The 25,706-nt window shown below is 36.1% G+C and overlaps 2 protein-coding genes across 8 annotated transcripts; both read left to right on the top strand.

The window, feature by feature from the left end:
* LOC111603751 (zinc finger HIT domain-containing protein 1) lies at positions 1-544 on the top strand. Its single transcript, XM_023321474.2, has one exon. The coding sequence runs from the start codon at positions 15-17 to the stop codon at positions 465-467; it is 453 nt and encodes a 150-aa protein (XP_023177242.1). The 5' UTR covers positions 1-14; the 3' UTR covers positions 468-544.
* A 326-nt stretch (positions 545-870) lies between these two features.
* Positions 871-22,687, top strand: LOC111603755 (reticulon-1-A). Of its 7 annotated transcripts, XM_023321481.2 has the most exons (7): positions 5,201-5,246; positions 7,050-7,215; positions 7,563-7,598; positions 21,885-22,092; positions 22,161-22,369; positions 22,437-22,542; positions 22,614-22,687. In XM_023321481.2, exons 2-7 carry the CDS (start codon positions 7,140-7,142, stop codon positions 22,681-22,683), a joined length of 705 nt encoding a protein of 234 aa, XP_023177249.1. In that variant the 5' UTR covers positions 5,201-5,246; positions 7,050-7,139; the 3' UTR covers positions 22,684-22,687. The 7 variants fall into 7 exon arrangements, with proteins under 7 accessions (XP_023177247.2, XP_023177248.2, XP_023177249.1 ...); XM_023321479.2 differs by lacking the exons at positions 5,201-5,246; positions 7,050-7,215 and adding an exon at positions 871-2,363; XM_023321482.2 differs by lacking the exon at positions 5,201-5,246 and having other exon boundaries at positions 7,024-7,215.
* The last annotated feature ends 3,019 nt before the right edge of the window (positions 22,688-25,706 follow it).

Below are 25,706 nucleotides of genomic sequence, written 5' to 3'. Positions count from 1 at the left end.
CTACAACCAAAATTATGACGGGGCGCGAATCACATCGGATCAAGGATGCGGAGAAGAAACGGGTCCTAGATGAAGCGGCACGGCTACGACGTGCACGAAAAGCCCTGGAAGCTCTCGAGCGGGATAACTTTCAAGATGATCCGCATGCTGATTTGGTTATGTCTAAAAAACTACCCAAATTCCAGGATAGCATAAAGAATGCCAAGGAAAAGAAGGGCAAACGAAAAGGAGCCGAATACTTTCGAGCAAAATATCGCAAGAATTTTCAACAACTGCTCGAGGAGGACAAACAAAGGCCCAATTACGAGAGCGCAGCTGCGCCGCCGCCTCAAAAGCCAGTTCGTCATTTTTGTGCTGTCTGTGGAAACTTTTCTCAATATTCGTGCACGGCATGTGGAACGCGTTATTGTCGAGTTCGCTGCCTGCGTACTCATCAGGATACCCGGTGTCTAAAGTGGACCGCGTGAATTTGGTTGTTAAGCTACTAATACCCCTAAACAAAATGTAATTTAGCTTTAGTATTCATGCAATAAAAAAAAAAACAAATATAAACTGCAATCTTTAAAATAAATCGATGACACAAAAGCTTGTATAAATGCATATCGATAAGTCAGCTGCTTCTTAACGATATCAGCTGACACACTGAGTCTGGTATGCTGTATAATTAATAATAGAACTAAATGAATTTTATTAAAATAAAGATGAGAATATTGCATTGAATTGCAATTAAGTATTATTTTAAATAGTGTTAAGAGCTCTCTTTGTATGGTTAAAAATATTTGGTTGTCGACGATCTCTGGGTGGGAGCCAGAGTTGTCTTTAACTTCGTATATGTGTCAATATTTGTAGCTTTTCATTGTGCGGTCACACCATCGCGCAGTCTCATTTCATTTTTCAAACAGGACAGTTGCTGCGCACGATTAACGCATTGTACAATAAATTAAATTTTAAGTAGAACAGCCCAAACGTTACAAACGAAACAAAACTCAAAATCTCTAGCAGACATTCAAATACTTGAAATATATAAAAGCAACGAAGTAAAAAGGCGAAAGAGCAACAAATAGGCCGGTCGACTGCGTGCGTGAGCATCCGTGTGTGTATGCGTGCCCATTCATATATGTGTTTGTGAGTGTGAACTAAAATCCAATCAGCACAAAGGATACCAAAGCTACAACAACAATAACAAGCAGAAGGATTTTAATTGTATTGCAAAATGGACTTCAATTTTGCGGATCTGAAAAAGGAAGCTGCCAACACGGCTGAGGATATTTTCAATGCAGCCAGCAAGCAGGTCAGCACTACCTACGATGATTTGCTCGGCGACGTCAACGCAAGCAGCGGGGGCGTCAATGTCAGCGGCGAGGGCGTGCAGGACGATAATGCCCATACCGAAAAGTATTTTGCCAATGAGCAAAAGAATCTGGATTTCGGTGATCCGCAGGCATTCGTGCAGCGCATGTCCGCCGGAGCGAAGGAGGCGCAGGAGCAGCTGGATGCAAAGTTTGCACAGAAAGCGGATGATTTTGGAGACTTTCTGAAGGAGAGCGCAAAAGAGGTAAAGCAGAATATCGGAGAGTTGACCAGCGACTTTATGAATGTGGAGCGTGGTATGTTTGGAGATGCTAGCAAAGCAGCTGCTCCATCTGCCGCTGCCCCAGCTGTTGCCCATGCTGCTGCACCTGTTCCAGTTGCAGCTGCTGTTCCAGCTGCCAAGCCTGTCCAGGATCAGGAGGCGGATTTGCTGGGCTTCAAGCCAATGAACAGTGCACCTTTGCAACCCTTTGAGCCAACTGCACCCACAGCTCACGACCAGTTTTATGATGATGACGATGATGACTTCCTAATCAAACCAACTCCAGCTGCAGCTGTTGTGGCTCCTGCAGCTCCTGCTGTAGCCAATACGGAATCTGATACAGATTCACCTTCTGTCTCGTACACTCCGTCGCCGGCTAAGAAGCCCATTGCTGATGCGCTCAAGGAGCAGGACAATGAGAAATTCATCTCTTCCGAGGATCTGCTTAGTGACTTTAAGGATGTTCCAGCTTCTGCAGCAGTTCCGGCTCCAGCCGCAGTTCCATTTCCATCTTCCACTCCCGCTCCTGCTCTGATTACCGATTTGGATGATGACGAATTTGTTGTTAAGCCGGCGTCCAAGGTGGAGCCTGCGAAGGTGGAGCCTCCCAAGGTGGAACCTCCGAAGGTGGAGCCTCCGAAGGTGGTGCCACCAAAAGTGGAGCCTCCCAAGGTGGAGCCAGTCAAGCCGGAGCCAGCCAAGCAGCCGCAGCCGCCCAAGCAACAACAACAACAACAACAACACCCAAAAATCGTATCTGTGGAGGAAATCTTTTACAAGTACGGACTTGGTAAGTGAAGATACAAATAGATACAAACTTCGGCTAGCCGACTATTTAATACACTTGCCAGCTGAAGATATTGTCAATTATGATATATCATATAGAGATATGCAGTTCGTCTAATATTGTGCCTTATAGAAACTGAAAGAGATTTTATTTATTTTTTTTTAATATTTTACTAATTACTATAGAACTTAAAAAGAAAATTTGAAGCTCAAAAAGAATTTTGATTTAAAAAAATTAAAAATAAAATCAAATAAAAAATATTTCTATTTAGGTTTTATTCTTAATTTTTATATTTTAAAGTTACATTTTTTTTTCAATATACAAAATTTCAAATTTATAAAAATCTTCATAAAGCAATTAAATTAATACAAAATTTTTCCTATAACTTTTGAGCTTTAAAGATAGGAAAACCCATAGTCAGTTTTGATTAAACCCGTTACCCATTTACTCTTATTATAAGATCATTCTGATAAGTTCAATATATCAGCTGCAAGTGTATAGAATATAATTGACATATATATATTATTGTTTTTCGTTATCATTCTGTATCTAATTAGTTTTTGTGCCTGACTTCTAGTCATATTTTTTGCTCATTTGTGTTTGTTGTTTTTTGTCCCTCTTGTGCATCCTCGACCGCACCTTTAGACGTGAACGTCACCTTGCTGCTCTGGTCACTCTATTACAGAGCGGATGTTGTTGTTGTTGTGTTTTCGTTTTTATATTTGTTACTTAGTCACTCTTTTTTAAACAGTAAATAAGCCGCTTGCACGCTCTTTTCTCCACACACATACTCTCTTCTCCACACTCTCTCTCTCTTTGTAGCCTGCGTGCCTTTTGCTTTACGGCTTTGGCATTTAGTTCTTATTTTTTGCGTTCGCTGATGTCATCGGCATCAAGTTTTGCGCTGTTTTTAATGTACACACTGAATACAACAATGCTTAAATATATATATATATATATATATATATATATATATGTATATCTAGATATATATATGTATTTAACGCGAATTGAATTTCAGTTTGGCAAACGTTTTTCGTTACGGCTGAAAATTTGCATGCAACCTCTCGCCCACCCTCTTCCATTCGCTAGCTGCGGCGCTCTCTTGCAGAGCTTTCCAGCGCAACGGATCGCCATTCAGAGTGCTGTTAACTATCGATAGCAATTTAGCTATTTAACCGCTTTGACTAGTTTTAAAATTTGAATTGGCTAAATTGAATGAGTAAAAGTCAATAAAATAAAATTCTAGCTAAAAATAGCTAGATAAGTGGCTAACTTTGGGCAACCCTGATCGAATGGAAAATATCGTCGTCATCGATTCTTGAGTCACGGCTGCGCAATCACTCTTAAATTAGTCAATAGAACTTATGGCATAGTTTTAATGTGCTGTTTCTTATTTATATATACTATATTTTATTCATTATATTTCACCCCGATGAATCAGTATCTTTGTTGCTCAACCTCTGCTGTTGTTGTCTCATTCATTGATGTGCGGCACAGCATTCATAATTCATATTTCACATTTAATTTTTTTCTTTCTAGTTTTCGAACTACATTTTAGCGTATGTCCATTAAAGCAATTATGGAAAAAGAGAAGAGCGATGGGCCAAAAAGAGCGCGCGCAGCAGCTGCTGCTGCCGCCGCTGCTTTTCGAGTACTCTTTAATTTAAGCCTTGCCTGCATAATTCAATTGTCTAGTTGGGGGCCCGCTTCACTGCGCAAATTCATTTTAGTATCAGATTTTTATACCCCGTTCGTTAAGTGCAAAGAAGTATATGGACTTCTTCAATGCCTAATCACAGATTATGTATATATTTAGATCGGGATAAAGAATACTCATGCATATATTAAAACTAATTTTTATTCATAAAAGTCATAAAAATATTATTAGTAATTGCACAATTAATAGAGTATTGTGCAGTCAATCAAGTTACTCGATGTGTTCTTTTTTCCAATCTGCGCCTTTATTTTCACCGCATGCTGGCAAAATTTTCCAATTAGTAATTTCTTTCTTGTTTCGTTGCATCCGCGGCGATGCCTTTGTCTTTATTTGCTATTTTTATGGCAACTATATGCTAAATGTCTGACTGGCTGGTTGCCTGTGTGCCTGTCTCACAGTCTTACATTATGTGTGCTTCTTCTTTGCTTGCAATTGGCATTGACTTTGCAGTGGCTGCTGCTGCTTTGCGCTCGTCATCGACCCAGCTGTAGGCACAATTTCGATAACGATAATGTATTTTCTTTACCAGTTGCTCTTTTCTCGTTGCTTTCTTCTTTACATGCAAATGTGCGTGCGTGTGTGTACGCGTGTTAGTGCTGGCAGTTAAAGAGCAGGCAAAAATCGCTTTTTAAGCTCCGCAATAAAGATAAAATTAGAGCTAACAGTTTTGTGAGGTATGCACTTAAAGTTGAAAAGTTCCATAACATTGTTAAAATTAAGCTTATTTTCGTAATATATATATAATTGGTTTCAAGCCATATTCGCTGAAAAACTATTGAAATAGTTATTTTTTCATAATATAAATATCATATATAAAATGATAACAAAAATATTAATATGTATTTTGATATTGATATTTCGTGATATGTATATATATAAAAGAAAACAATTTCGTATACAGTTTCTATAGACATAAAAATGCCAAACTTAGCTTTAAAAAAAGTGCTATTCGCAACACTGCTTGCGGCTCGGATCCCTTGCATTGGCTTTGCCTCTCACTCACTCTTCTCAATGTTCACTCTTCGCTTTCCACGCATATTCGAGTCTTGGCACATGGGCTAAGCCCGCACTTATCAGCGCCTCTGCTTTACACTTATCGCCTGCTTTATAACTGTAGTTTGGCTTGCCGGCATTGCTGTCATGCCGCAATCGAAAGGCAATTAAAGGTTCTTATAAATAGACTTAATATCGTCGTACATAAATGCCTATGTACTTAGCATGTTATTTAAGATTGTGTTTAAGATAAAAGAAAATTATTTAAATAGAGTGTAACGAAATTTGTGAAAGCTCCAGAAGAAGCGAGAAACGCTGTAAACGCTGCAAACAAAGTGTGAATAATTTCAGTGTTTTTTTTTTCTACAGTGTTGCAATTGCAATTCATATTCTGATTGGATTCTTAACTGTATAGGAAAGTGAGCCGTGGGCCAAATAAGGCCAATGAGAATTTCTTATAAAGAATCAGTCTAAAAGAAAAAATGACTTGAACGAAACTCTGAAACTTTTTTCATATAAATAGCTCACAATTCTTTTTTTGTTTACTTTAAATGTAAAATGGAAGCGTTTATTGTGTTAATGTTTGCTTAACAGCTCACAATGTGTGTTGTATCATTATATGTATATATTTAATTTCTTTGACATAAATAGATCGAATAGTGTGGATAATGATGTTTTATATAAAGTTATATTTATTGGGATTGTAAAAGTTACACTTCTTAAGAACATTCGAAGACCTTATTATTATGATTGAAAAGAATGATCACATTATCGCCAATATTTTCAAAATCAAGCTTTTGCTAAATTATTACTATATAAACTTTAGAGCAGTGCGTCGAACTGGAAGGTTTTCTGCTAACTTACAAGAAATAGTTATTTTAAGAAAACTTTTTTTACTCATCTCTAAGATTTTGTTAAACATATGTTGCCTGTTAATGGGATCCGACCTTTGCGCTACATCTAAATGTGTCGATAGGGTTATAAAAAACTCTAATGACTGTTCAAACAACTGTTTTGCATAGAGGGAAACGAATTGAGATATGTAAGAGAGAGAGCGAAAGAAAGAATATGACTTATAAAACATTTCTAGGTTAATTTCACTTTGATAAAAATAGCATTTAAGTACAGTTCAAATTGCACAACCAACTGATGTCATCTTCCATCTCTGTTCCTCAGATGCTTGCCAATTCGGTTGCTCTTGGCAAGCGTCTAAGATGTCACATAACTGTTTATGCAGCATATAAAAAAAATATATAAGATAAATTGTGAAGCATTGCAGCTAAAAAGCTAAAAACAATAACAAAAAGAGCTAGACCCAGATGCTTGACGCCGCCCTCCATGCATGCTCATTGATTTCATATCTAAATTTCACACCGAGCCAAAGGCCCAACCCCTGCAGCACAGCTGCAAGCAGTGCAAGTCCGCGCCCAACGAAAAAAAAAACGGGAAAAAACAAGTCATTGGTAGCCGCCGTCTGTTAATTTCCGTCTAACCCTTAAGCCCAACGCCTACTCAAAGTCTACAAAGACAGCGCATGCGCTGCTACGGTGTGCCGACTCTACACTCTCTGCTGTCAGCTGCAATTGTTAATCGATACATTTGGCAGCTCTAGCATGAGCTTTTTTTGTTATTGTAATGCGAGTTCAGGGCTAAGCGCGGTTGCTCAACCTAGCGCACAGGTCGCTTATCGATTTTGCATTCGCTTCCACTCAAGTGCTCTCTCTAAGCGTACTGTCGCTCTCTGCGCCGTCGTTGCTTTTGCTTTGGAACTAGTCCTTTTGAAGCTTTTTTTCAGCCTACGCTCAGTCTCTATACGCGTCGTGTGCCTAACGGATGGCAGTGAATTCTTTTACGCAATTGCTCAACGTTTAACGTAACGTCGTAGTTCGCTAGCTTGCCCTCTCGCTCTCTCTCGTTGTGCTTTGTTTGTTGCCTGAGTAAACGCAAGAAATATACAGAAATTTATAAATACGCAGATCGAAAATAACGTTGTAATTATATTTGCGACGGCTTTAGCAACTGCTTGGTGAAAAGTTTATTCTAATAATAAAGAGTATTAACGAAAAATGTGTACAATTGGCGAGGCCGGACAAAATGGCGTCTGCAAGCAGCGGCCATTGATTTGCTCCATTTTGGATCCCAGTAAGTTTTGCACACACACACACACGCATACATATAACCAATCAGAAACATAACTAACTGTGAATGGGTGACTGGAAATGCATTTTGTTGTATAACCAACTACTACGTGGGCCTGGCTAGCTCTTATACTAACTGTTCTACCTACATCTACTACTTTGCTTTGCATGCTTTAATTGTATTTCTTTTTTTGCGCCTTTAACTTAAAACACCGCTCAATGCACGCTCACGTTCCTTCTCTCTTTTTCTCTACTATGTCTCTTCTCACTCTGATTGCCTTGCACAACAACACACAAAATCCCAAAACGCTAAACTAACGAAAATCAATATTATCCATCGCCTATTTGCAGATGCCTGGTTCAAGCCCGAACGTTTGCACCCGCTAGGTAAGTGTATTGAGCGGCCCAGTGGTTGTCAAACTGCGCAAATAACTGTCAATTGCAAAACACTGTACAAAACGCAGCAAAAGAAAATGAACTCTCGTTCATTATATCGGCGTTATATATAGCTATAGATGTGTATAATGATGTCATTGTCGCGCCCGCACAAAATGTAGCTATGCCACGCCTCCGCGTATCTGTACCTCTCCTGTCCTCAAGCAGTCTCCATCAAGCCTTAAAGTATGCCTCGCTTTTTGTTATACTTTTATTGTTGTGCACTTGTCTCTGTGTGTCGCTTTGTCTCTGTACATTGTAATTGCTATGAACAACCCTGACTATACGCTTCATTATATTTGTATAGTTGGTGAAAACACTCGCTCTATATAGCCTCGAGTAACAGGGAATAAGGCACATTTATTTTTCTTAAAGCTAAACAATTCTGATTTGTGGAACTTAAATTGCTCGAATTCTTATGAAGTGTTCTGGACTTGAAACAGAAACTAGTTAAAAATAAGCATGTGCATCTTTTCTATCTTCTCTTCTCAGCAAAAGATATCCTAGAGATACTTTAGAGATCCAATCCAGACTTGTCTTAATGCTCTTTGTTCCTCTTTGCTTTGAGTCACAATTCACTTTAACTAAGTTGGTCAAAAGGGTCCACTTTTTGTCATATTATTGAAGGTGTGTCACGAACTACATTTAAATTCAATAAGACTAATATGTCGTATGTTATTTACCTAAAAATTCAGCTCAATTTTGGTTAATATAAATATATTTGAAGAATTTGAAAGTACGAAATTTAAAGAAGGAAGAATTTCGCTAGATATTTCGAGCTTCTTTCACATTATTGAGTATTCCGTCATTTGAGATACAATTCTTAACAATTTGGTATATATTTCTGATGCTAGCTCTTTTGAACACACACACTATCGATAAATATCGATTTTTATTTCCAATCTATACATACGTAGCGTCTTTATAAACATCAGCGTTTTTAAATACATGTTTACATGCAGTAATTATATGTGTCATTTTTTAGCTACTCCAAGAAATCGATAAAAATCGATATTCAAATATGGTATTATAAAATATGGGTATTATAAAAGCTACTAACTGGTGTATTATAACATGACAATTGAATAGTTTCGCATCTTAGTTTTTTTGTACAACGATTTCCAAAAGCAGATTCCAGAGAATCGATAATTATCGATAAATAATATATAAGATTTAGTATCAACAGCAAACGTTTATTTTGCATGACTTTTTTGATTCATATTAAGTCTTTACTCCTTTCCGTTTACCACTTTAATTAGCCTAAAAACTCACTGCAAAAACCAACAAAATTTTGCGTCCAGCGCCCAAAAACGCGCAACACAAAATGTAAAATGCGAAAGCCAAAAACTGGCGACTGCATTAATTGTGGCCACAACAAAGTGTTGTTGTGTGTGTGTGTGTGTGCCACGCCCACATAATTAGTAGCCAGGCATAAATGCAGTTCAGTTACCTTAACGCCCTGCCCCTGCCACGCCCCGCGGCTGGCACTGAAGCGGCAACAGCAAAGCGAAAAGCGAAAAACGAGAAACGAAAAACAAAAATTGGTAATCGGATCGCATGCTAAACGCTTTCATGACTTAGCTTCATATGGCGCATACACCTCAATAGGAAAACTGAAAAATGGAAAACCTTTTCACTCGTCCACATGCTGCACTGCAAGCTGATATGCCGTGCGCCAAAGGTGAGAGCTGAAGGTGGCCGAGCAGGCGGAGGGAATAAGCCGCCTCCCCCTGGCTTGCGTTCACACGAGGCTCGCATGCAATAGACGCCAGCGAAACATGCACAACTATAATGGGCATATAAATAGGTCTATACATATGTATATAGTATATATATATATATATATATATATGTATATGTATAGTTTCATCAGCTTATGAAAGTCTCTATCGTCAGACTGACTAACAAATGCCAATTCTGACGTCGCTTGAGCTTTGCACCCAGCGACTGCACTGTCAACACATTAACTGTTTATATAGTGCTTGACTCAACATATGCATGTATATATATAGACTTAATCTCTGTGAATTCTCTGTGCATGAGCTGTAGCTCAGGCTGAGATTCTTATTCAATTTGCAATGCAATTCGTCGTTGAAAATCTTTGACACTGAAAATTTGTACAGAAAGAGCTTAACATAGCATGAACTATGTTAGCTGAGCATATTTAACATTAAGCTGTTAAGCTTAACATGTATTAGGGCCAGTTCTAGGCAGCGCTTGGGCGCAGAGTAAGAGATAAAAAATAGGGAAAAAACAAATTTAACTTCGTGAAACAGTATAAAAAAGTATTGGGAAAATATAAATATATATATTTAGCATTCATTCATTTTAGATCTTTAAGCAGCTTAAGTTCTCTGCAGCGAAAACAGAATTTTACTTAATTCAGTTGCCAGCAGAGAATACTAGAACGCTCTATAGATTGTAACTGATTTAAGTGATTCATTTGTAATTGAAAATAATTTAAAAAATCAGCTCAAATTGTATTCAGTTTCCAGTTTTACTGAATAAATTACGAAACATTTAAGCCTATGCTATGAAACGTGTTCTATGTATATGATCCAGTATATATCTGCTATGTTAAGGTTGTCATGTTAAGCCTATGTTAAGAAGCTATTAAGAGAGACAAATTAAACTGCTTGCTCAGAGACTCAGAAACTATAACTAAAAGTGCTTCAACTGAACTCATAATAAATAATAAATATTGTTCACATAAATTTAAATATAAACAAATTTAAATATTAATTTTAATATTAAATATGAAATGGTAAAGCTGCGCTGTTAGGAGCATGTTAAAGCTATGTTTAACAGCTGCTAGAGCCTAAAAAGTATTTACAAATATAAAATATAAAAAAAAGTTAGGCAAATCTATTCCAATTAACGCGGCTAAGTTAATTGCAGCTGCAGCCTATGTCAAGCAGCTGTTAAGTGACTCACAGCTAACAGTTGACTATAAAGACTCCCCTTTTGTCTCAGCTCAATTAAGCTGTCTATAAGCAAACAAAGTAGCTCATAAAAGTGTACTAATAATTATCCAAGTTTGCTAGTTAATTGATAAAAATCTTTCTTTCTCTATGCGCCCAACCATATATTCGCCTTCAATCTATGTCGCCCTCCCCTTTGAGTCCAAGCCATAAAAGTTGCGGCTGCTTTTGATGCGCCACCCGCTTGGCACGTAAAAGCAATTGCTCGACTCGAGTTATGCCTAAATTTGGTGCAAACTCGAGAGATACTCTATGCCCGTGGAGTATGCCCATTTACCCACTCGAATCCAATCCGGACTGCCCACTGGGAATTCTCGTAACGCTCTGTGTGCCTTGGCAGGCAGTCGCTGAGTCACAATTCGCTGACTTCAACTTGTCTTGGCCATAAAGAGAGCCAAACGAGGCGTTCATAATGGAAAGCTAGTCATAAGAAGTACAAATTGGAATAGCAAATACGCTTGCTTTGATTCAGCTGCTAGTATTTGGAAATAAATATATAAATATATATTTGGAAATAATTGGGATCTGGTTGGACTCCGATTGGAGCACAGCAAAATTTCAATTTCGAGTTTGAAGTTCATTTTAGACATAAAATTCGAACTTAGAAAATATTTTTATTTACTGATTTGTAAATATAATATAATAAAATAAATATAAGCTAAAATTTAATGAAATTGAATGAATTTATAAATTTGTATAGATTCAGTTTTACTCTTCAGATATGAGAAATGAACTCAAAATTAGTCTTTACTAGTAAATGTTTGAATATATTTATATGCATATATGAAACATTATATATAATATGATCTACTCTTTATGGATATACATCTATATAGTATAAACTACCTATCACTCTCTGCTATCCTTATATAAAAAGTTATTATCAAATAGTTTTCCTACTCTTGAGCATGCTTAAGAAGTCTTGGGTACGGGCCAAAACTTTATTAATTAATGAAATTATTTTGGCAAGCGTTTGCGCTTCAATATCTAAATTATATTAGGGGTAGCAATATAAGAAGTACTTTAAGTTAAGATTACTGCGAATACTTGAGCTACTCTACGCTAAACCTGTTTTATCTGAAGTCGATTCATAAATGTGGAAATAGTTTCAGCGCACAATGTAGCGGGTCAAAGCGCTTCAGACATGATTCATAATTAGAAATTGGTTAGTCCAAATATGGATATGACTTCATATATAAAGATATATGTATATATATATCTATGTCTATATATATATATATATATGTATATATACGCCTCAAGCTGAAGTTTATAGTCTGCCTTTCACCTGCGATTTTAGCCGGCCGGCTTTTGTGCTTTCCGATAGTTATTTTGGTTACGTGCCGGCGGGTGCATGTTCACATACACGTATCTGTATATAATATATATATATTTATTTATCTATTAGAAATGCTGCTTGATTCCAGGCCAAGCGATTGGCGCATTAGATCATCGCAAATTTCGCAATATAAAAATGTAGAATGAATTTTGCATTTATGTGCGAACTGAAATTTGTTGCAAATTGATAATTTAAACAAATATTGAGCAAATAAGATTGCCGGAAGCACGACTCTGAGTTACCCTAGACTAAAATTTTAAGATCAATGAAAGAAAACAATTAAAAATCTTTCAGTTGGGCGCGATCGCCCAACGATATCGATCTATATATATTTATAGTTTGAAAACTGTGGAAGGTGCAGCTAAACCAATTTTTAGATGGAACTACTATATATGTGAAGTCTCAGGGAAAAGTTGTCTACACGAATATATTTTCTTAATTTCAACTGTGTAGCGTCAATAACGGTATATATAAAAAAATTCGTATAAACTCATTTCCAATATATATTTTGATTCCTGAACTTCTTAATTTAAAACGTTTACAGATTCTCCTCATCCAAACATCATCCCTCAAATTTTACAGCTATTTATACAAAACATTAAAGAAAGTGAATCCAGCTAAGATAAGCAAAAAAAAGTCGCTGATAAGAAGTTGCGAATCATGTGCTATTCCAGTACAAATGAACAGAGGAAGAAGCGGAAAGAAGCACACGTCAATTGGCTCTGACGTCACGCGTCGTGGAAGCGCATAAAAACTTTTCCCACACCTACGCGTAGTCGTCGAAAAAAGCCATAAAATTGATTCGAAATCAATTGTGTTTTTGGCGCGTTATTCGGCAAGCAGTTCAAAGCTTGTACACCTTGCGTGGCAAGCAGTGCCGCATGGTGCTCCACAGAATGCTTAACCTTGGGTTGCTGCTCTCAATTATTATTGTTTATGGTGCTCTCTCATGCGTTCCCGCTCTCGCCTTCTTTTTTATTCTCACAATCGTTGTTGTTGTTGCTTTAAGCTAGTTCTACAGTCGCTGTCTGCCCGGCCGGCATCTGCGACGGCGACGTTGACGTCGACGCTCGCATTTGTCTGCTAATTTTAGATTTTTAGCTGTTTCAGCCATTTTGTTGTTGCACTTATTGTCTAAGCAGTTCGATTTTCGGATTACGAAGCGGGCGGCAAAGAGAGTAGAAAACTTAAAGAGTGAGAGTAAAAGAGAGAGGTAACAATGTTGCCTATCTACAAGTACTTTCTCAGCTTGCTTAAGGGCTGCAATGAAACGATCGTTATTCTAGTGCAGGCACAGCTGATTTGTATTTATTGTAGTGTTCGGTATACGAACTCAGTGTTATTCATATGTGGAAAATTTTCGCTGGGCTACATAAATATGTATGAGCAGTGCTATCCTGCAGCCCTGGTTATCCCTTTTTTGTCTCATGTCTCACGTCTACCTGCTGAAGGGCATTCGCATACCTATGCCTTTGCGTGCTGTGACATGCAACGACATGCTCGACAGTTAGGGATCGCTACCTACAGATGCATACATGTGCAGCTATGAATACAAATACAGCAAGCAAGGCGAATAACATTTACAGCTTGACCGCTCTCTTTGGACTCTGCCGCTCTCTTGCTCTCTGCCGCTCACTGCTCACTGCTTCTCGAACTGTTCTACATATTTGCAATAGCCCCTATATAGACACACGCACACATGTGTGTCATTTGAGTATGTGTCAGCTGTAATAAGTGTATCAGTGTGTGTTTGCGTTTTACCTATGTATATTTGAGTACCTCGAATACTCAGGCCCTGCAGCTGAGCGCATCGAAAATTTAATTGTGGTTTAGTTGATGTACGGACTTTGTCAACGCTGCACGCAACGTTTCAATTGCTGCTTCTCTACGGCTCGTCTTCGTGTTCAGTCCCGCTCGCTCTCGATTGTTCGTGTGTTCGTGAGTCCTTGTGTGTGTCTGTGTTTTCTGTGCGCATCTGTAAGATACAAAGATACAAAAACTTACAAATATGTAAAGCACCATCAGCTGTTGACCTCAACAACAAGAGCAGCAACAACTACAACTACAACTACAGCAACAACAACAGCAACAACAACAACTAACTGACAGCTACATAAATACTTTCGATTCTTTGGCATTGCTCGCTTCACACCTTTTTGTCCTAGCGACCTAAAACGTACTCTATAAATTATATAACATTTGAAATATTATGAAATATATTAATAATATTTTCTGTTTATTTCAAATCAATTTGCAAACGGGCTGAACGAGCTCTACTATTATTACACTCAGAGAAATTGCAGTTGAACTATTATTTTTTGAGAGTTGCAGAGAGATAAAAGTAGATAACATTTAGTTGATAGCTCAAATACTTTATGTATGTATCAGCCTAATAGACATTATTTGATCTTTTCAACTGATTCTGATGATATATTTGAAAACCTTTTTTTAATTATATGGATGAATATGAATATTTATAATTAGGGTATTCAGTGGCACAGCAAGAAAGATATACCGAGGTTATATGGAGGTATATTAGAGTATTGTGAGTTTAGAGAGATAAGGAACACTGTTGATCTTGAATGTAGAAAGATATATAAGTTATAAATTATATGCAAATGAATATAAAAACGATAGTATACATCTAATTATTGAATTTCTCTCAGTGTAAGCTATGAAGTTATATCGAGTGTATAGCATAATAATATTATATCTTATAAAATCAATTTATTTTGTAGAGTTGCTCTTAAATTGCTCACAGTGTATCATGCTTATAGGTAGCTCTGTCTCTCTTTAGGAGTTATCCCGTACTGCTCTCTTCCCCATTTTTTAAATTAATTTAGATGTATTTCTACTTAATTAACTGCCCAATTTCGCTGAGTGTACTCTATACTATGGCATTTTATCATTGCATTTAGGCGACTCTTTTGATTGCCAATTTTGTTGTTGTTTCAGTGTTTCATTTTTGGCAAGTCATTCGCTGAGTTCTCCCACTGTCTGTGCTGTTGTTGTTGTTGCTGTAGTCTGGGGGCCTCTGTTAGTTAGTTGGTTGGCTGCTCTAGGCTCTAGGTTTTGTAGTTCTGGGTTCGCTGATCGCCGCTCGCGCTCGCGCTCGGTCGATCGCCTCGTTGCAGTTAACGGTTAATGCAAATGCCATCGCGTGTGTCTCTTTCGCACTTCCTAATTCCGTTTCGTATCGTTGCAGTTGCTTAGCTGCAAACAAACAGATATATCTGAAATATATATATAAAGTCGAATATATATAAACCTAATCTATATAAGTAATGGCTGCTGCTTTAGAAACGCTTCAGGCGCTGCTCGCAACGCTCGCTGAAATTCAGGAATTGCCCTTAAATCGGGAATCTCGTAAGTATTTTGCCCCCTCCCAACTCTCTACTGGTGTTATAAATGATTATACAAATGGAATAGATATATATCATCTGCTTCTCTCACTCTCTCTCTCTCTCTCTCTCAGTTTGCTGTTTCCAATTGCAGCTAGCATTTATTTATAAACATTTTCGTGTGTGCAAAGAGGCACAAAATATTTTTGTGTGTAAGAACCACAGAATGCACTCTCTATAGACACCTATGGCACCTTGCACCTATAGCTGCATTATTTCCATATATTATTGCCTAGGGTAGAACGTCCATTTCAGCTAGCTAATAGCCATGTTAGTCATATTTGTTATCTGGTTTTTGGCCACGACAAAATTCTTTGGGTGAAATCAGTCTTTGCTATGGAAATACAAAATTTAAATGCGATATTTCATTTAGCAATAAAATAATATTATTTTTATATCAAAATTACTACGAAATAATTTATGTCTGAATCGCTAATTTTTTACACATTACAAATTTTTTAAAAATATTTTTTGTAATATTTATTTAATGAAAATAAAATTATTTGAAATATTTTTAATACTATTTTTTCATATTATTTATTACCAAAAAAATGAAGTCTGGCTTAGCCCGTGCTTTATTTATTTTTAATGCGTTTTTAAGTAACGAGTTTTGTTTTGCAATTACTTTCTTATTTTTTACCTCTTAAATTGTTATATTTATTGAGTTTTTTATGTCAAAATCTGTTTTGTAAATTAAAATATATATTATTGATTTTCTTAATAGTTCTTTTTGTGGAGCGTTTACTGTACCCACATTCTATCACATGTCCATCATTTATGAGTTTCCGTTTCAAGCGAAAAAAATCGGATTGGATTCGTGCGTGAGCGACATAAATGACAAAGCACTAAGACTTTCGCATTATGTTTGAACATAGAGAATTCTATCAATAGATGCTATCAACAAGTATACTTGGAATAGAGTGTTTGCCAAAGATTATAATGTGAGAAATATAACTACTGATAAATATAAGTACATAGAGAGAGGATGGAAACACATAGTGTGTGAAAAAGAAACGCAGTCTGAGAGAAACAGAAAGATATGACGGAGCGGGAGAGACAGACAGAGAAAAATAGAGTGAGATAGAGATGTAGAAGGAGGGAGATTTATATGAGACATAGAAAAAGACAAAATGGATGAGAGACGGAAATACTCAGAAATATAGAAAGGAAGAGACAAAGCAAATTGGACAGAAAGAGACTAAGAATAAGGTAAAGAGAGAGACAGATCGATATAAGGGATCGATTAAGAGACTAAAAAATACTTTAAAAGATTCCACTTCAATTGCAGACTTTGTCCATTATGAGTCAAGGCAGGGTATTCCCTAGTCGTACTCACAATCATTTACCATTGCTACATTGTTATTTAATTCTTCTATCTTTTAATTTGGCTGTCTTTCATGTGGTCTCGTTTTGATTGTTGCCCGCTGCTGTGCTTGCCAATGAATTTATGCTTTTAATTATTTCATTATCATTTTTATAACATTTCTCGGCTGGCTCGCTTATGCAATATGTAAGCAGACAGGTGCAATTTGTGTTATTATTAATATTTTTTATTTATTTATTGTAGTGCCCCCAAACAAACTCGATTTAAATATTATGTCAGCGGCTATTGCTATCTCCCTCTCTCTCTATCTCTCTCTGTCTGTCTGTTCGCTTTTGGGTCATGATATCATTTGAAGCAGAGCTTATTACTCATTCGCGCCAAAAAAAAGAAAAGAATAAATGGAAATACATAAATCCAAGTAAAAGGGGGTTGTAGATATTCAGTGATGTCAGAACAGTTTTATGGGCACTGTACATTGGTCTAAAACGCAATTTGTTTTGATTTTGCGTTGCAGCTGGAAAGAGTTCAATGAACAATGAATGCACTGCTTGTTAAAAGGGGGTTATATTGTAAGCAGTGCATTAAGCGGTCACACTAAATCGAACGCAGTTGGACGTAGTTTCTTTGCTTCAGTCAACAGACACAGTCGCACTTGAACACCTCCAATGTGGCGTACCATTCATATGTGTGTATGACATGCTAATGAATCACGATGCGTTTCGTACAACGCCAACCGCAATCGCAACCGCACCCACTACGTTAAATCGAACGTAACGTTAGCTTCGTGGCAGCTGGCCGAACTAATACGAAGTCGAATCGTCGTATGCTTTGACACGTTGCTAAACACATTCTGACGAATGCTTGCGCTCGGGCGCCTACGTAGTCAAGTTTTTAGCTTTTGTTGTTGCAATTGCGCGTTATCTTTTTACTTTCATGCGCTGGGATCGCTCATTCCCTCTCTGTCACTCTCGTATGTAGTACGCACGCTCTCTGCGCTGCAAACTTGCTCCATTCCAGAAAACTTGTTTGGGCTGCGTGCGTGCTGCTTCTCTCTGTCTCTCTCTCTCTCTCTCTTTCGCACACAGCTCCATTGGGAAGGCAGCAGCAGCAGCAGCAGCGGCTTATTGGTTTGTTTTGTGTTTGAACTTCTTCCAGTTCTTTTGCTGCGTTCGAAGCAGACGGCGGTCCGCAGTATCGCTTGTAATTTAACAGTTGTTTCAACAGTGTGTGCGTGTGTGTTTTGTGTGTGTGAATTAGCCAAGTTTAATTAACGCTAGACACGCCAATCCAACTTTGCACATTTTTTGGCGCCAAGTTCCTTTTATATATAAAGCAAAAAAGAAATAAATTACAATTATGGCCGGTGGCAGCAAACGTTACTCACGCAATAACTCTAATGGCAACTTCCAGTCCCTGCCCGAGCGTGGCCCAGGTAAATGCTACAACAACAATAGCAAAACCAACGAAAAGAAAATCAAATAACTGTATACGAGCTTATCAACTGTCTACTTTGATTTATCATTAAGCCTTATCTATGCTCTGCCCTGTTGCCACTGTTCGATTGCCAACGTCAGCAGCGCAGCCAGCGTGGCCATTAAATCGCTGCACAGCAACAACAACAACAACAAAATTTACCTTTTGCATAATTTGCTTTGGGCTGCTATTTTTGTACGATCAGCTTTTGAATTTTGATTGCCACGTCGAAAAGTTGGTTGAGCTAACGGCGCAGTCAACGAACTTACCAACAGCAATAAAAACTTAACGAAATCAGACAGGCAAAAGCATATTCGATCATTTTATGCTTGCACTTGCAATCGCACTCTACTACTTGCCGCTGCATTTGTGTGTGTGCGTGTGTGTTTAGTTTAATTCAAGGTTATCTTAGCCGCGTGCTCGCTAAATACACGCTTGAGATGTTGCGCGTGACATCACAATCACGCACGACATGCAAATTGAAGACATTCTCAGTCATCTACTTTGCATAAAAGTTTTTTTGAAGGGAAGTTGTTCTTGCTGCGAAGTATAAGATCTTAAGATTGTATTTGGTTACATAATTCAAATCAAAATTCTACTCTTGCGCTTGGAAAGCAGCAAGCAAGAAAGAGAGTTACGGAAGTTAACGTTCGCACTTCCTTTTATTGCTGAAACATGTGTAAAGAGAGAAAAGTAAGAAGCTTTAGATTATAAGAGTTGCAATTTGTACTTATATTTTACGTATACTGTGAAATTAAGTACAGATGCAATTATAAGAATACTTTTAGCAGTATTCACGCTGTCATTGACGCACATCCCTAAAATACACACATTCACACACGCTCGTTCTTATACGCACACACACACTTGTTTCTTATCTAGGCACTTTTGGTGCGCTTCTTTTTTTTGTTTTTTGTAAAGACGAGACTCCACTTCACTTTCAGCGCAAACTTGTTTGTGATTTAAACCAGTTAGCGATTGCCCACGACATCCCTGTTCCAGATCGCACTTCCAGTTCCAGTGGCCAATGCACTTCTGCTTCTTCTTCGTTGCTTTATCAGCCTATACGCTTTCAATATGTTTAATTGTGACGACGTCTCTTTTTCAATTGATAAAGAGACAACCACAAAGAAAACTTTCTCTCGCAGCGCTTTCTTTCATATGAGAAAAATAATATGTATATACACATTTGTATGTAGGTCTTTGTATATGCTCGCATTTTGGATTGTCTTTTAACCCAGTTTCAATTTGTTGCCCATCTCTTGTTTCCTTTCTAATTTACTGTCGATTTGCATAACCTCCAGACTTGTCTGCTTGGCAACTAGCTGCTGGTAGTATTTTTTTGTTTTGTTTTCTTGTTTAACCCACCCCCCCCAAAACTAGTTTTTTTTCTTCTCTTCCTATTAGCTTAGCTGTTGCTGCTTATGTTTCTTTCGTAGGTGCTCTGTCCATGATCTGCTCTATTGGAAGCTTTCCAATGTGTGTCTGCGATGCGCTGCCCCTTCCCCTTTGTGCTTTCTAACAGCTGCTTTTTGTTTTTAACATTTCCATTGAGCTCCAGCTGTGAGCCTGTGCGCAAGCAGTGTGTGAAAGAGTGAGTGAGAGTGTGAGTTATCGAATTCTTATTAGCAATGAAGAGTGAGAAATCTTATTCAAAAATATGTTATTCCGATTGGAAACATAGATGAGACCTCTATTATTCTGATCTAATTGGCTTTTAGCTAAGTTATTGATTGAATGACTAGTATATAAATACTTAAGCTATATTTCAACCTAAGTAACCACACGCACTCACACTAATACACTGGGTATAATGCAATTGAAATAATGTTTTTGCACCTATTTTGAAAAGTGATTTAAAAATAGAAGAGGGCGCAAAGCAATGAAGAAAACACACAAAATTCGTGTTTAATTAAACGCACATTGTTTATTGTATAATGGATCAAGAATCCAAAAGAGAAGCAAAAAAAGTAACGTCTTCTTGAGTACTCTATTTATAGGTGAATCCAATTGAAAGATTCTTCCGCCAAATAGAAACTAATAGAAAAATCGAAATTTCACTGAATTCGCTAGGCGATTAAGTGCATTGACTGCTTATCGGATAATTTCAATGGGATCGAGTGAGAGTGAGAGAGAGCGAGTGCAAGGAAGGGGGTAGTTATCGGTTATACGCTATATATCATTCATGATCTTTAAAAAGTGCTTTTAAAGTGTTTCAATTCACATCCGTTTCGCTCTCTTAGAATTTCACACTCGCTCTCCTCTCTCTCTCACTTTCTCTCTTCCTCTCTCTTGTGCGTGTGTGTTCTTTTTTCCGGCTCTGCGGTCCGGAATATTTTGTTTGAGGCAAATAATATTTGTCTAGTATAAAACTTGGCAACGAACGCCTCAAGCAACGATCGCAACAACGAATAAAAATGTCGAGCAGAATCTGTGAGTGAGCGATATATAAATATATATAACTATAGATATATCATATATATATATATATATTTATATATATATATATATATATATATATATATGTATATATATATACTGTGTAGCATATATGCTAATCGTGTTACCAATAATTATTAGCTGGCATTTGCATGGGCTGCAGCATAGTTTATCTGTGTGTGTGTGTATCGCATAGATTGCATAATTGTTAAAGCAAAAGATACACGCATACACATGCATACATATATAGACAGCTGTCTAATGATCTATATGTGTGTGTGCTTTTTGTATATTTTGGTCTTCTTCAGTCACTCGTCAACTGTTCGCATTGCCAAACTTGAAAAACGAAATGAAATAAGAAAAAAATCTGAGTGCAAATGCAGGAACAGCAGTAGCAGTGCTTGTCAAAGTGTATTGACTTCATGTGCTTAACTCTTATACGTTGCTTATAGAACTGTAAAGTGCGTATATCACAACGAACATTTTACTTCATGAGAACTGTAGAAGTTGTTGCTTTCCTAGCGTAAGCTTGAATAGCTGAAAACTGTAACTGCATTCTTGATTTACCGTTAATGAAACACATTTTAAATATATCAATGGCACCAATAGCTCTAAAGCTATTTGGCTATGAATAATTCTCAAACTGATGCAGTCATAGAATATATAGTCTTATACTAAATTACTTCAGTATAATTTCTACCAACGTTTACGTGTGCTTGCCAAACTGTAAATACGCTTTGAATGCCTCTTGACTTGTGAAGGGCAACACAACTTTCTCTTACTTACCAAACTGTCGACATCAATAATAATAATATCAAGCTTTGATTGCTTCTAATACTTTAGCAGTCATAAGGCCTTATTATCTTATAATTCGTATAATACTGAAGTAAACAGTTCAATTAATTAAATAATAATACAAATGTCCTTATCAACAGTAAGCGTACATCATGAGTTTCTTAAACTGCTACATCTGCTTTGAAAATCAGCTAGTGTTAAGCAAACACTATATTGCTCCTATACGAAAACAGTTTGATTCTCTTATACCCATGAACCATAGATATGCATATATGACTGTAAAACTGTAGAAAGCTTGTCAAAATAGAACAGCTTTAAGGAGCGCTCTTTTGCTCTTATACTAAGCTCAATATAATAAACCATGTGATTGTAGCTGTAACTGCAGTATTCCAAGAGCTTTCTGCTTCTCTTATGCTTAAGTACTTCTCAAACTGTTAACAGGCAAATAAACTAATTTATATCTTTACAATTTCTTCTCATTTCCAGTCGAATCGCTGATCTATTGGCGCGATGTGAAAAAGTCGGGAATTGTATTCGGCGCAGGCCTCATCACCTTGGTGGCCATCTCCTGCTTCTCGGTGATCAGCGTCTTTGCCTATTTGTCGCTGCTCACTCTGGTCGGAACTGTCGCCTTCAGAATCTACAAATCTGTGACACAGGCGGTGCAAAAGACAAACGATGGACATCCCTTCAAGTGAGTAGCGAGAGAGAGAGAAAGAGAGGGGGAGAGAGAGATGTACAACATGTGTTTCCCTCTTATAGAGAATATTTGGAACTGGATCTGACGCTCTCGCAGGAGAAGGTGCAGCACATTGCGGGCGTGGCTGTGGCCCACATAAACGGCTTCACGGCCGAGCTGAGGCGTTTGTTCTTGGTTGAGGATATAATTGATTCGATTAAGTTTGGTGTTATCCTGTGGGTTTTCACTTACATTGGCGCTTGGTTCAATGGCATGACGCTGGTCATACTAGGTAGGTCCACTAACCATATAGAGATAGATAAAGATTTGTAATAATATATATTTCCTTACTCGATTAGCCTTCGTCTCGCTGTTTACCTTGCCCAAGGTCTATGAGAATAACAAACAATCGATCGATACCTACTTGGATCTGGTGCGCAACAAGTTGACAGAGATTACCGACAAGTGAGATATATACCCAATACATATATATAGTTAAATATGTTAACTAATTCTGATTCTGTTTATGCTTTTAGAATCCGAGTAGCTCTGCCCATTGGCAACAAAAAACCAGTTGCAGCCGCCGAGTCGGAAAAGGACAAATAGAAAGCAAATAACAACAGCAACAACAACAACATGTTTATTTATTTATTAAGCATTATTTGAATGATTTAAAATATTCATTTGGGGCATAACAAATAAATACATCTCTATTATATACATATATGAAATTGTATAAATACAATTTACAGCAACAACAACAAAAACAACAACTATGTAAACCCAAAACTAAACATTTTGAAGAAAGCTAAAAAACATTTAAAAAACAACAAAATATCAACTCGTAGCAGTTTAAACATTGTCCAAGTGTCTTTAAGTTTTTAAACGAACGAAATCAATTTGCATAAATAGAAATCAAAAGATTGTTTTAAAGTAATACAAAAAGAAAAGGAAAGAAAGAAGAAAGGCAAAAGAAAAACAGAAGGAAAGAGAAAAACAAAAACACAGCCACAGCAATGCAATTAAACGTTTCCTCCGTTTCCAAAAACCAAATTTTCATTTGATTTGTTTTGCAACGAGACTTTTAACGAAAAAACTTTCATTTAGTTAAACAACAAACGCAAATGCATAAATTAATGTCTATGCAACTATAAAACAAAGATGAAAACACCCATTTTTATTAGCAACTTCTTTTCTAATTAATTAAAAACTCTTTGCTTTAGTTCTAATTATAATTTTTGTTGGTTTTTTATACATAAACAAAAAATCAAAATAAAAAACAAGTGAAGTAAAATATAAATAGATAATTGAGTTTTTATTTTAAATTAATTATTATTTATCATTTGTTTTGTATCAATTCTTAATATAAATTTTTTAATTTTCTTTTTTTTTTTATGTTATCATATTTTATTTGGAAATATTTTACTTCAACTATTTTAAAATTTTTATAATTTCAAATTAAAGTAAAAATTAAATAAATTCAAGTTATATTCAAACTAACATTTAACGCTTGCTAAACAATAAATAAAACTAATGAAAATGCAAAATATAAAATAAATTAAATTTAAATTTTAATATTTACTTTAAATATTTTTTAACTTTTCAGTTAAAAAATATATAGAGTAGAAATTAAAACAAATTTGTTTTTAGATTTGCAATTTTAATATTTTTATTTATTGTTTAGCAAGTGTTAAATAAAAATTGAATATAATTTGAATTTATTTAATTTTTACTTTAAAATGGCTAAAAAATTAAAAGAATTCCATTGGTTTTTTACATTTTACTTGCCAAAAAGGTAAATAAAAACAATTATGACATATTTTTTAAATGTTGCATCTTTAAAAAATTGAAAAATATTTAACAATTCTTATTCATGCCAGTTAAAAAATAAAGAAGTTTAATTAAAGCTTTCTGTTTTATTTTTTAGCAAGCATGAAAAAGAATTGTTAAAAATTTTTCAATTTTATAAAATTTTAACAAAAAGAGTTAAAAATATATTAAAATTGTTTTTATTTATCAATTTTTTTGGCAACATTCAAAAACAAATTCAAAATAATTTTTTTTAGCAGATTTTGAAGTTTTAAAATATATGAAGTAGAAATATTGAAGAATTTTTGATTACTTTTTTTCATTTTAATATTTCTAATTTTTTTATTTATTTTTTAGTTTTGTTTTTATCTAGTGGGCTGGCCTGTTTATCAATTGGACCAATTTGTTTGTAGAATTCTTTCCGATTCCCACTTGAAGCACACGCATAAAAAATATGACATTAAAATCTAAATAAATAAAATAAAGTAAATTAAGCAACAAATCTGCTTCGCCTTGTTTTTCAGAAACATTTAACTTATGTACAATTAATTTGTAAGACGATTTTACATAAATCAAATATTTAATGTAAATTTTTTGTAGCACAGCAAATGATAAAAAAACAATCGCATCTATTCATAATATCGTAAACATCTATTTGTAGCTTAAATGTTTTTATTATGACCATTTGTTGCTCATTGTTAAAAGGAAACTGAAGGAAAGATAACTAGATGAAAGCAAAGGAAATTTATGTTTTGCGTTGCTTTTGAGAAAAAACTTAAATATAAAAGATTAACAAATAAAATAGAAGGATAAATCAAGGACTACTGATACGATTTTTAGGCGTCGTTTTTTCTCCCGTATAACTTACGTAAACAATAGATATTTTTGCATATTATATAAACACTTTAAACGATATTTCTATATATATATGTATGTAATTGTAAGTGAAACTTTGAAATTAATGCGAGATTTTTTCAAGTGCAAATCAACTTCTATATATCACATAAATGTGCTAGACAGTGACAGCAGCAGTAAACAATATAAAAGAGTAGAGCAGTGAATGTCAAAGAGCTGAGTTGAGAGATATTGTCGCAAAAATTTCAATAAAAGTAAAACTTAAATAAAATTACAAATAAATCCGATTCAAATTACTTCAAAAGGCGCGTAAAAGCAACCAGCTTTTGTCCAGCATACGCTTATAGTCTCTCGGAGGCTGTCAGAACTGCTTGAGCTTGCAAAGCTTAACGCTAGAGGGCTAACCGCATGGACTGCCATAAAGCATACAAGGGGGCTCTGTCGAAAAAAATAATAAACAATACGCATGTATGACCTTCGTACAAGGTGACTGGGACACAGTGCGCGCTCGACCAACCAGAGAGTGTAAATGAGCGCGAAAAATCGCGCGTTACAATAAGAGAGCTATATTAAATGCAATCAAAGTGTTGCAAGCAATGCCTTTAACTTAACATAAATTTTGCCAATGCCATTTGGCGAATTCCGTTGAGTATTCGACGCGCTGATAAGACCGAAAACACAGAGTCTGCCATAAGCACAATTGTTTACAAGAGAGCAGTTTGAACGAAAGAGAGAAAGCTGTTTTGTTCGAAAAAAAAAAATGAGTGAATAAGATTAGTGTTGCTGGCAAAGATATACCCTGCATTAAGTAGCTGGCATAGAAATACAATGAATAATATCTGAAAATATGTTAACTATAAGTGCGAGGCAAAGCTTTCCATAGAGTGTATATATATTTGACTTAATTTTAGTTTAGTGGGTCATGTGAACAGTTGTCTGAGGAGAGCATCATTTAAAGTAATATA

Source organism: Drosophila hydei, unplaced genomic scaffold (genome assembly GCF_003285905.1).
Source record: "Drosophila hydei strain 15085-1641.00,03,60 unplaced genomic scaffold, DhydRS2 tig00000172-arrow-pilon, whole genome shotgun sequence".
Taxonomy (NCBI): domain Eukaryota; kingdom Metazoa; phylum Arthropoda; class Insecta; order Diptera; family Drosophilidae; genus Drosophila; species Drosophila hydei.
This window is presented reverse-complemented; position numbering and strand designations above follow the sequence as displayed.